Source organism: Pteropus medius, unplaced genomic scaffold (genome assembly GCF_902729225.1).
Source record: "Pteropus medius unplaced genomic scaffold, Ma_sr-lr_union100, whole genome shotgun sequence".
Lineage (NCBI taxonomy): Eukaryota > Metazoa > Chordata > Mammalia > Chiroptera > Pteropodidae > Pteropus > Pteropus medius.
Window position 1 is genome coordinate 25461 of NW_024353622.1, and position 12620 is coordinate 38080.

Consider the following 12620-nt stretch of genomic DNA (forward strand, 5'->3'; position numbering starts at 1 on the left):
GGAGGAGCCTCTTCAGGAGCTCAGCCCTGCAGGAGCAAACTGAGGTGGACTGTGCTAGAACCTGGCTCACCCGTCACCATGACTTTGCTACTAGGAGTCAGGATCATCCTCCCATAAGGTCATGGGCCTGGTGCGGGACCTCAGACTGGGCAGTAGGAGTTCACCCTTCAGTCTTTATACTTACCTATATTGAAGCATCATTCCCTATTCAGGGGAAATTGGGAGGAATGGCTGGGGGATCTGCAGTCCAAACCCTGAATCTGACACCAACACGTAATCCGAGACGATGCCTGAACTAACTCCCCTCATCCAGAGACCAGGGAGGTGCAGCTGTGCCCTCTGCAGAAGCAATGACAAATGATAAGGACCTGTCAGGAAATGGTGAGCCTGCATCTTCCTGCAGGACACCTGGACTCGTGACACCTTTCCCTGAATGACAGATGAGCATTTGAGATCTTCTTCTCCATCTCTGGTACCTGACTCTGTGTGAGAACTTCAGGGGAATTATTGTTCCCTTCCTTCCTGAGCCCCACTCAGCTGCCCTCTCCCTCAGGGTTTCTGTCACTCTCAGGATGTGGCTCGTCACACTGTGTCTCTCGCACAGTAATATGTGGCCGTGTCCTCAGGCCTCAGACTGCTCAGCTCCATGTAGGCTGTGCTGCTGGACTTGTCTGCGGTGATGGTGACTCGGCCCTTGAACTTCTGCGCGTAGTTTGTGCTACCACTGTTAGGGTAAACCCGTCCCATCCACTCAAGCCCTTGTCCTGGTGCCTGTCGCACCCAGTTCATATAGTAGCTGGTGAAGGTGTATCCGGAAGCCTTGCAGGAGACCTTCACGGAGGCCCCAGGCTTCTTCACCTCAGCCCCAGACTGCACCAGCTGGACCTGGGCGTGGACACCTGTGGAGAGGAGACAGCAGTGGCTACAGAGCCCTGACTGGCCCTGGTGCCCTCGTCCGCCCAGAGCTGGGGATCCCCTTACCTGTGGCCACTGCCACCAGGAGGAGGACGCTCCAGCTCCAGTCCATGCTGAGGGTGGTGCTGTCAGGTCCTCTGTGGCGGAAGGTGTGATGGTGGGTGTTGTGAGGACACAGACAGGTCCCTACTTAACCTAGCGCACCTCATACCATTTGCATATTCATGAGGTAGAGTATTCATAGCTCAATTCTTGGCCCCACCTGAGAGAGAGTCAATGATACAAGGACCATGCACAATGGGCATTTGTGGGTCCAGTCCCAATTCTTGTTGGAGACATTTGTTATCTGCCAGGGCCCTGATCTCAGTACACAGTTCCTGCCACTGAGGAGCAAGTCTCACAAGTCTTCTCCTCACTGTCCACCTACTTTGTGTGACACGGTGACACCAGAACTGGTTCTAGGCTCTTAGTGAGAATGTCTCATTCCAGGATCAGAGTGTCTCCTAAATGCCACACCTAGTGATTTAGTCAACCATCCTTGCCACCAGCTCTTCACTACTCAGAGGACTAGGTGGGCTAGATCTGTTCCTCGTGTTTGGTTCCTATTGCTTTCTTGAGTTTGGCAAAGGGTCCTGACAGAGTAGGACATTGTTGTTTCTTCAGCATCCCTGTCTGACTGTTAATTAAATGTTATGAAAGGAGGAAGCCCCAGACCCACCGAGTAAGGCCCTACCCACTCTCCCTGCACCTGCTACTGGAGCTGCAGCTGCTGTTTAGTGGGGCCTGAGTGCCCCCTGCAGCCGAGTCATCACCCTGCAGGAGAGGGCCCCGTGTGGGCTCAGGGGCATTGACCTTGCAGTGCCTGCAGTCCAGGATTCAATGTCTGTGCCGTGACATTGGGATGTTCCCTCAGGTACACCATATGCATCACCTCCGGAAAGAGTGAATAGACCTCAGTCACCCCACACTATGCTGCAGGGAGTCCCCAAGCAAGAGCTTTGTGAATCCACCAGGAGCCCCTTCCCTGGGGCAGACGGACGCACTGACACAGGCAGCACTCCCCTGAGTTTGGAAGCTCTTGAGGGTTTGGGGACTCCAGTGTCCTTTAGTTCCCTCGGGTTGAAGGTGACATTGGAAAATCCCTGCAAACACAGACCATGCTGTTTGATGGACAGTCTACTTCTACTAGTCTATGAATTAGATGCACACAGCAGAGGTTCCCACAGATGTCACCTTTGACCTGTTACTAGATGTAGGGATCTAATCTCACTACTTGTAAGAGACACCTGGACAGATATAATTGACACGAAATCACTGAATGTCATAATATATTCGAGTGTCACTCAGGAAGCTGGAATCTGGAGAGTACAACAGATGATGACGTGTTAGACCTCAGGTGAGGTCACATTTTGAAGGGGCATCAGTCCCCCTGGCTGGACTCAAAAGGTGCATGTGTCACCTCACTCCAGGACCAGGTGCTGTCATTCCTGAAACACTATTCAACCCATGAGAGCGCTCTCTTCCAGATGGAGCTGAGAGCAGGCGGGAGGAGATGCAGGAGTCCTGGCTTCCAGGATGCACTGGGACACGCGGTCCACGATCATGGCTGAGAGGCACTGGTCTCTGCGTGAGGACGTCTTGTAAGCACTTCTGTCAGGAACCTGTGCCTGTGCCGACATAACCAGGAAGGTGATGAACATCCTTCTGGTCAGAGAGAGGATGGGAGAGCCGTGGAGGAAGCTCCCGCACTGAGAAAACACGCACACAGTCACGAGGACACGGTGGTTGGAGTGTCAACATTGGGAGCCGTTTTGGTGAAGTGTCAATGGAAATGAGAATAGGTCACGGGTTTTGGAGGAAATGTGACCTTGTCACAAAGTTTCACAGAAGTGGGTGGCCAGGTTTAGGGTGAAGTTGAAGGTAGAGCTGTGCGCAGTGCAAGTGTGTATTTAGCTCAGGGATTACTAAGCTAAAGGTGAGTTGGTTGGTTCCTTCTTTGTAATGTTTCCAGTAGAACGTGGTAGGACAGTGATGGATCAAAGACAGCAGTATGAATCAAATGCCTCTCTGAATGTGGAGTTGTGAAATAGGACCATTCATGCATAAGCCAAAATTGTGGACTACGTTCTGAAGAGGGCAGGAAAAGTGTTGCTAAAAACATTACATAAAAAAAAATCTAAGTCCTGGCCTGCGGGTCTCATCGGCCATCTCAGCGTCAGCCAGTGAGGGATGATCCCAGCAGAAGCCACTTTGAAATGAAGGGGAGCAGATGGTGGGGTGGAATGACGGGAGATGTCAGACTTCATGGATTTTACTAAACAGGATCATAACCCACACGGTGCTGAAGATGCAGTATGTTGAAGAAAAGGGCAGAATGACCTTGGAGGAGACTCAGAGGTGATCAGGGAGGATTCTCTGGTCAAGACCTGGACCATCAGCTCAGTGTAACGGGTGACACGGCCTCCAATCAAAGCCTTTGGATTGACCAGCACCTGGCAGTGCCTGGGGGTGCGACTGGCGCCCAGCAGAGCCACAGAGAGACTGTCGTAGAGTCCAGATGGAGGTTCCCACCCTTTGGCGGCCCCTCCATCGTATTTAGGAAGCACATAAGTCAGCAGGTTTTATAGGTTCACAGTTGGAGAGAACGTTAGACTCAGTCTGAATCGTATGTCAAGTCCCACCAATAACTAATGAGATGATATTTAGATGAGACGTTGGACCTAAACTTTAGAGTTGGTGCTGCAACTAGTACTATATTTAGGAAAGTTGGGTTGGAGTTAATGTATTAAGCGTGAGAGAAAGACATGAATTTTGGGATCCACTGGTGGAATATTATGAACTGAGTTCGGTTATTCAAAATTCATGCCTTGGGGTCTGAATTCTCAGTGATGGTGTTTAAATAGGGCATTGAGGAGGCTTGAAAACTAAGTGAGGTCACAGTGTGGTGGTCCCGCCCCACTAGGACTGGAGTTGTAAAAATAAGAACATGTGATAAGTGACCAGCATATCCAGCGTGTTCCCTGACCCCTGGCTCACCATGGCCACAATGAGGTGTTTAGCTTGTGCTCTGGTTCATCAAGATATATTTTTTCATCAGGTTTCTGAGTTCTTAGTGGTGTCCATGGGTCAGCAGCCAGCTGTGCCCCCACCTGACACAGACCTTCAAAATCGTCTGTGTGACCTTGAATAATAAGTGTGCATGACACGGAGGGTGAGCACGTCGCTTTAGACCCCCTGATATAACCTGCCTGGGGGGTCCACAAACAGAAAGACGTGTAAGAGGGACAATAGGAGAGGAAGTGGGGACGTGTGAATGCCACGTATGTACATAATCCCTTCTCTGTGACTGGCCTGGGTAGGGGCGTAGAGATTGAGCTGAGCTCTAGCCCCATGGAGCTCACGGCGTAGGACAGACTTAGAGAGACAGGAGAGGGAGGGAGGGGGGGGGGGGGGGGGGGGAGGGGGAGGGGGGGGGGGGGGGGGGGGGGGGGGGGGGGGGGGGAGGGAAATCTCTGGGATGCAGACATCTGGCCTGTGTAAGGGATGGTGGCAAGGAAGAACCTGAGGAACCTGTGTGCTGCGCGTGACAAAACGGCACACAGTCCCTGGGGGCTGATCCTGCCCCTGTGTCCATGTGTCCTGTCTGAAGGGAGGGCTCATGTGGAGACAGCGTGTGCCTGGTGGCCAGAGAGCCTGAGCTCAGCACACAGGAGTCTGCACTGGGCCGGGTCTCTCTGTGCAGGTATTTTCCGGCCACAGGGAAGAAAACAGCCCTCAGGTTGGTCCCTCTGCTGAGACATGAAAACAGACACATAGAAAACTGGTGAAGGAAGGTCCCCAGCCACCAGTGATATGTCATCTACAGACACACAGGGCACGTTTTCAATTTAGTCTGCAGGGAGAACAGAAAAATTTAGAGCTACATCAAAAAAGTCAGGGTTGTGCTCGTGGGCAGCTGTGAACTTTGAGAGGAAATCGCTGTTCTCACCCAGACTCCCCCTCCCACCTCCCTGTGCACCTGCTGCTGGTCTGGTCTGTGTGTTCTGTGCTTTGTGTGACCTCGGCGCCCCCTTGTGACCTGATCGGCCCCTGCAGCGCCCCCTCCTGTCTCCCTCAGGGAGGTTTGTGTCTGGGCTCACACTGAGGTCCCCTCACTGTGTCTCTCGCACAGTAATACACGGCCGTGTCCTCGATGGTCGCAGAGTTCAGCTGCAGGGAGAATTGGTTCTTGGAGGTGTCTCTGGAGATGGAGGTGCGACTCTTCAGGGACGGGCTGTAGTATGTGTTCCCATTGTAACAAATTCTCCCCATCCACTCCAGCCCCTTTCCAGGGGGCTGGCGGATCCAGTTCCAGCAGTAACCGCTGCTTGTGAGGGAGACTTTATAGTCAGCGCAGGTGAGCGAGAAGGTCTGCGAGGGCTTCAGCTGTTGCAAGCCCCACTGCTTTAGCTCCTCCTCAGACAGGACACCTGGGGACAAGGAGCATCAGTCCTGTCAGTCACCTGCAGTCACAGGCATCCCACAGACCCCTGTCTGACATCTGAGACACTCACCTTGGGGGGCTGTCACCAGGCACAGGAGAAGACCCCACAGTCTCATCTTCACCTCGACCACAGCGCTGCTTCCCCAGAGACCTGAGCCCTGTGTGAGGAGAGAGCTGTGAGCGTCCACAGCCCACACAGGTTTTACCCTGGGGCTGGAGGAGGAATTTGCATGTGGGCAGCCTGCTCCTCATAAGTGGGGAGGGACTGGGTCAGGCTCCCTGGCGTCTCTGGGGTCCAGCTGGGGCTCTTCCCTTTAATACATACGGTGTCTGAGTGTGGGATGGCAGAGCAACCGATCTCTAAGGTACATTGAAACAGGTCTAAGGAAACCCTGCTTTTCATAGTATACGAATAAACGCTGGACTTTGAGTAGGTCACCATTTTTAAACTTATAAGTGTTTCTCATAATTATGAAAGTGATTAGCATGATGGTCAGACATATTTTTACTTCAAACAGATTGAATATATTCACGGACCCCAACTATTTATAAACATAATTCAAGGAAATCATACTTTTTCACCTTTGTTATAAATTACATCAAAAATAAAAGACAGTCTTCTCCAATTCCCTCCTTCATTGAAGCACATGTGAGTTGTCTTTGTCTAAGTAGCTGCCTCTCTCCATAATCAGGCTGGAAGACTTCTGATGCTGGACACTTCATATTGTACTTTTTCTTATTTATTTTTTATTTTTTGTTAAACAATAAAGTCTTTACATATTCTATATAATATTTTTACGACATATTTAATTATATTATTTATTTGGAGATTTAACTAAATTTTGAAATAATATTTCAAATATCACGTATTTATATTCGCCTACTTTTTCCTTAAGGTCCAACCTGTGTGTGTCACATCTGAGAAACCCTTGGCTGATCCAAGGTCACACACATTCCGGTCTATCGATCTGTGTCATTCCCTCGACCAGTGCCATGCAACCTTTATTATTGCAGGAGGGAATCAGGGCAAAACCGAGTTTATCACACTCAGAATCCTGGAGACTGGAGACCTGGATGCCACCAGGGGCCACAGGGAAGACACCAGGGTGTCAGGAGCCATGTACAGCAGGGAGAGGGGTCCTTAGAACCAAGTTTTCCTGGGGTTTCCCGGGTAAAGGGTTAGCAGGACTGGTGAAGAGCTTGTGCCTGACTCGTGTGAACCATTTCGTTGGGCTCAGAGCTGGACGTGGTTCTCCATTTGCTGGCAGCTGGGCCTGGGATGACGAAGGTGGAGGAGTATCGTGTCCCGGGATGTGCGGGCAGACATAGTCGGGTGCCCTGGGGGCTTAGTTGCCATGTGAAAGGCGTGTGCCAGGCTAAGACCTGTGCTGTATCTAAGAACTGGTTCCATCATGAGGGGAAGAATCTCCCCATCAAGAAATATTTGAAAGTTGTTAAACATCATAATGTAGAGAAGGCGATAAAGTACATAAGCACACTCAATGCAGGGAGCCTTTGCATTCACACCAACTGCAGCACCTGGCCCTATTCTGTCCCCACTTCATACGGAAAAAATCACTGCATCCTTCATCCTCCACTGTGAACCTTGGGGACAGGCCTGGGACACACAGTCGTATCCTCAGGAGCTCCTCATTCAACCCTGAGCACATCATGAGCGAGCACACGCTTCTTCCCTAACTCTGGGTTCATCTCCCCCACTGTGTTTCTGTTCAGGCTGAAGCTTTCATATTGGGTGTGCGTGTGGGGGGCTGTATCACTGAGTGATGGATGGGGCTTCTATAGACGAGTGGGTCCGAGTTGTGAATTCCTCTCCCATTTACATGATTCATTTCTATTGATAAAGGAGAGAAACCCATAGTTACCTGGGACACAATGTGAGTGGAGTAGAGGGGCTTGATTCCCTAAGTAGATCTTAACAGCTAAGATGCCCTATAGGAGAGAGTGATCAGTACAGGTTCAGCTTGTATTAGGGGTGCTGGGCCACCCCATGAGGCCTGGGAAGAGAAATGCTCTTTAGGGTAAAGAGGAGGCCACGTGTGTGGGGAGCTCATAGTGCGCCATCCTCTATCCGACCAGGAACCAGAGAGAAGTCCAAACACACGTGGTCCCTCACCTGAACCCTCACCACTCTGTTCACACCACCTGCAGCTACCCTCTTACTAGGAGCTTTCTCGGATGTGGGGAGAATTTACAGCAATGACTGTGATGGCGTCTGAAGGCACAACAGCTCAGCGACTGTGTGATGCCAGGACATAGTGCAGAATCATTGGAGGAGACCCATGTCAAAAATTATTAACCCTCTTTGCTGTGACTGGTACGTGGGGAGTGCTTGAGAGTGAGGGGCACGGAAGCACAGGAGACACATGACTAAACAGATGTCGTGTAACTAGGACAGTAGATGATAGTGGGTGATGTTGGGGTGTTTCAACATCCACCTGAGTAAATGAGGAAAAAGAGGTTAACGTGCTGCAGACAGGACAGAGATCCTATGGGATAGAGTCCTGAGGGACAGGTCCTCCCATGTGGGCCATGTGTCCTGTCTGAAGGGAGGCCCACGTGGGGACAGCGTGTGTCTGTGGGGGGCAGAGCCTGAGCTCAGCACACAGGTCCCTGCACATGCTGTGTCTCTCTGTGTGGAAACAGTTCCCAGCCTCAGGACACAAAGCCCACAGGTGGTTTCTCTGTCATGAAATCAGAAAGAACACATTGAAAGCTGGTGCAGGAAAGGTCCCCAGGCACTGATGATACACCGTCTACAGACAGGTTAATTCTTCATTTCTTGTGTGTGTGAGAATGTGGAAAATTAGAGCCACAAAGAAGCAGCAGTAATTCTCCTGGGAGGCAGCTGAGAGATTTGAGAGGAAATTGCTGCTGCGAATGGGAAGCTCCTTCCCCCGGTCCCTTTGCACCTGCTGCTGGGCTGGTCTGTGTGTGCTGTGCTGTGTGTACCCTTAGCGCCCCCTGGTGTCCTGAGCTCCCCCTGGTGACCTGAGCACCCCTCCTTTCTCCCTCAGGGAGGTTTGTGACTGGGCTCACACTGAAGTCCCCTCACTGTGTCTCTCGCACAGTAATACATGGCCGTGTCCTCAGCCTTCAGGCTGCTCATTTGCAGATACAGCGTGTTCTTGGCGTTGTCTCTGGAGATGGTGAATCGGCCCTTCACGGAGGCAGCGTAGTATGTGCTGCTGCCATCACCACTAATGTATGAGACCCACTCCAGCCCCTTCCCCGGAGCCTGGCCGATCCAGTGCATCCAGAAGCTACTGAAGGTGAATCCAGAGGCTGCACAGGAGAGTCGCAGAGACCCCCCGGGCCGCACCACGTCTCCCCCAGACTCCACCAGCTGCACCTCACACTGGACACCTGCGAACACAGACACGTCGGGATCAGGAAAATGTCACACATTCCTGTTCCTCACTCACACCCACTCACGTACACAGTGTCCCTTGTTCCCCATCAGTCACCTCGTAAAACAGCGATGAGGAAAACCCAGCTGAGCCCAAACGCCATGGTGCGGCGTGCGTGTTCAGACCTGATCCCGGAATGGGGATCCCTGGGAATCGCGGAGCTGGGCTCCTGTCCCAGAGCTGCAGGCTCGGGGCTGCGCTGGCTTTTATCAGCAGAGGGGCCCTATTTGCATGAGCTCTGACTGTATAAGGAGCTCTGGGGTTGGGGCCCCACAGAGAGGGCAGAGTCCCAGAGAGCAGGCCTCGATGTACCTGAGCACATAGTGACAATGAGATTGTTTGGTGAAATATGACTTTTACTGTGACATGTCTTACTTAAACACTTAGCACCAGCTTCTTATTTTACTCATGCATGTAAGTCATGTGATGTGATATCATTTACCTGCATCAGAGGTGAACAGGCCAAACAGGACCACAGATCTTGCTGGTGTCGAGAGCTCACGTGTATAAGAGTGAACTCATGTGTCTGGCTCTGCACGCTCCCCACTGCACCCCACTGCTCGCCTGGGCCACCTCCAGGACAGAGGGGACATGCCCAGTAGGGTGCAGGTCTCCGTCCTGCATGAGTGCGTGTGGGATTTGCTGCCTTCTAGTGCTAACGGAGAGCACGTGCGAGAACCAGGCTCACAGGTGTATTGCAGGCGTCTGGTCCATCTGAGAGTCACTCTTTGTGCCTCTTACTTTCTCTGTCCACTGATATTTGCGCGTATACGGTAGTCGTCTTGCTGTGGTAGAGCTCTGTCAGCCACAGCCACGCCAGGATGGTGTGTACAGTTGGAATCGCACGCACATACATGATGTCCATGTTATATCCTCAGCATCTTAATTGGAAATGCAGCGTGTGGTGTGACACCAGCTCGCACGGGTCAGTGCTGAGTCTCTTTCCGATGAGTGCGTCTGTGAGCCGTGTGAGTCCGCGCACCTGCTGAGAGATGTTGGAGTGTCCCCCGTCCCTGGGCTCTACGAGAAAAGCCAATGCTCAGCCTGTAGATGGAGAGACCTGATAAAATGTTATTCTTCTTATGACACGCAGCCACAGTGACAAGCAAGCTGCACTAGGTGCTAATCAGTAAATTCCCTTCCACATATCAGCTATGTGACATCATGGATGCTGCACCCCGAGGGCTGGATACTCAGGTGCCCCAGAAAAATACGAGATCATAATCTGTCTGCCCTTGTGATAGGTGTCCAGAGGGCCCAGCCCTAGAAAGAACAAAACTTCAACTAGAAACAGTTAATCATTCAAAAATCCGTTGTCTTAAATTCAGGGAGCACTTCCCCCGGTGAGGGCACAGAAGGCCGTGTGTAAACCAGGAAGCGAGACCTCAAGATGCTGAGTCTGTGGTTGTCTTTACCATGGATTCTCTCTCCCAGGACTGTGTGAAGTTAATTCCAGTTTTCTCTCTCAGCCGCTTCATCTCTGTTACTTTTTTATAGCAGCTCACATGGACAATAATTTGGTAAAGAGAAACGGGGTGCTGCTGTAAGAGATACGTAAAAATGAAACACGGCTTTGGAACCGGGCTGGGCAAAGATGCTGGAAGGGTGCTGAGATGCGTGTTAGAAGAAGCCTCCATGCTGTGGACGGGTCTTTAGAGGAGGATCTGGGGGGAGCTCAGAGAGAAAGACAGGAGCCGGGGAGCAGCCTCAGTCTTCGTGGAGGAAACCTCAGCTGTCCTGAGCAGATGCAGTAATGTGGGTGACGACGACCATCGTGACGGGTGCTCAGATGGTGCTGGAACCTTCTTAGTGGAACCTGGAGGGAGGCGGTTCTTGTTATGGACGGTGGGGAACTTGTGTGACGTGTTTCTCCTGCTGTTCTGTGGAAGGTACAATGAGGAGAAGGGAATCGGACGCTCGGCTGAAGCTCTTTCTACGACAAGGGAGGCAGGTCAGGCTCCGCCCCCTGACTGCTCGTGGTGAAGGACAACAGAGATGAGTCTAAACTGTCTGAAAGCCGTACGTTTGATCCTTTACATCCTCCACGATAACAAGCACAACCGTGTTTCCTGACACAAACTCCAAGCACAGTGCATTGGTCGTAAGGAAGCCGTCACCTCCACGGAGATGTGGGCCCCACGGACAGGTCCAGCTGCTGCTCCCCTAATCCCATCACCTGGCTAGTGCTGGCAGCACACACCTGTGAGCCTCTTCCGCTGGGACTGGGAACAGAGGGGACACTGGGGAGGGCCATTGCTGAGGGACTTAGATATCCTCGAAGTGATAATTTGGAGGGACGACGTGCTGGACCCTCCTCCCACTGCAGGACGACTTGGGGACGTCACCCGCCAGCTCTCCCTCTGCCTGCTCTCAGGGTCGGACAGCTTCTGTAACCCCACAAGTGTAGGTGTTTTCCTAAAGACATGCAGTGGGATTTTTAAGCAAAATTAATCCCCCCCATCAGTTTTTTTTTTGCTGGAATCTTCAGAGTTCTCTGTATGTAGTATCATGTCATTGGCAAATCATGAGTTTTCTTTCTTTCCAATTCAAATACATTTTATTTCCCTTTCCTGTCATGTTGCTGTGGCTGTGACTTCCAATACAATAGTGATGAGCAGTGGTGAAAGTGGACATCCTTGTCTTGTTCCTGATCTTAAAGAAAAGGCTTTTGGCCTTTCTCCATTGAGTGTGATGTTAGCTGTTGAGTTGTCACATATGGTCTTAGTATGTTGAGGTATGTTTCGTCTATTCCCACTATGCTGAGAGGTTTTATCATAAATGGAGGCTGGATTTTGACAAATGCTTTTTCTGCATCTATTGATATGATCATATGCTTTTTATCTTTTGATTTGCTAATGCGAAGTGTCACATTAATTCATTGGCAGATTGTGTACCAACCTTGCATCCCAGGAATAAGTCCAACGTGATCATGGGGTAAAGGGTTAAAGAAGTACAAATGAGTAGTCGGTAGATGGACGTGGGGGTGGGGAGCACAGCATAGGGAATGCAGTTAGCCTTGATGTAGCAGCTCGGTGGCGAGCCAGAGGAGAGAAATGGCACTTAGGAAGATCGTTTTATAAATGGCATAAATGTCTAACAAATGGGCCGTATACTTGAAAATAATTAAAAACCATTTTTTAAATGTAATCCATCCATAAAACTGCTTTTCGTAAGGCCTTGACCACAACCCCTTCTGTAAATGTCTTTGGTGACATGAACCTGCTCTACTGAAAAACACAGAGTGCTGCAGACAACGGTCAGTTTCTTGTGGAAACACGGCCGGGCTCCACTGTCCATTTCTTCAGTCACCACTAATCCAGGTGTTGCTGTCAAGGCATTGTCCAGGGTTTGTTATACTGTGTCAGCCATGTTCTCTAACTCAGGAATTTATCCTAAATAACCTGATGTGGGCTGAACCAAACACACCCGAGTGGCATGGATTCCCGTGATGGACAGCAGCTTCAGGGATTCCAGAGACTTTAGACTGGCCGTCCTTGTGGCTTCCCCAAAATCCTGTGTCCTGCCCAGTGTGTCCCCTCCATTGATGGCACCCAGATCACACAGCACATCTGAGGGTCCCATCTGCAGGTCCTCCCCATAGCACCCCTGCATGTGATGACTCCGGGATAGTTGGAGCTGCACCAGGTGCGTCCTCCATAGCATCTAACGTTTACCAGACAACTTGTCCACTTGGCTATGGACAGTCGTTTGTCTTCCCAATGTGTCCACACTGAGGACGACAGGGCTGTGCAGTGCAGTGAGGAGGGGGAAAGTCCTATCTGCCTCTCCTAATG

The 12620-nt window shown here is 51.1% G+C and overlaps 3 gene segments (V, D, J or C); all 3 read right to left on the minus strand.

The window, feature by feature from the left end:
* Positions 1-582: 582 nt before the first annotated feature.
* On the minus strand, positions 583-1065 carry LOC120593200 (immunoglobulin heavy variable 1-46-like). The segment is given in 2 exon segments: positions 583-899; positions 982-1065. Coding segments are annotated over 2 exon segments (363 nt in total).
* A 3963-nt stretch (positions 1066-5028) lies between these two features.
* Positions 5029-5654, minus strand: LOC120593194 (immunoglobulin heavy variable 4-30-2-like). The segment is given in 2 exon segments: positions 5029-5384; positions 5469-5654. Coding segments are annotated over 2 exon segments (402 nt in total).
* A 2775-nt stretch (positions 5655-8429) lies between these two features.
* Positions 8430-8946, minus strand: LOC120593197 (immunoglobulin heavy variable 3-74-like). The segment is given in 2 exon segments: positions 8430-8782; positions 8884-8946. Coding segments are annotated over 2 exon segments (399 nt in total).
* Between the last annotated feature and the right edge of the window lie 3674 nt (positions 8947-12620).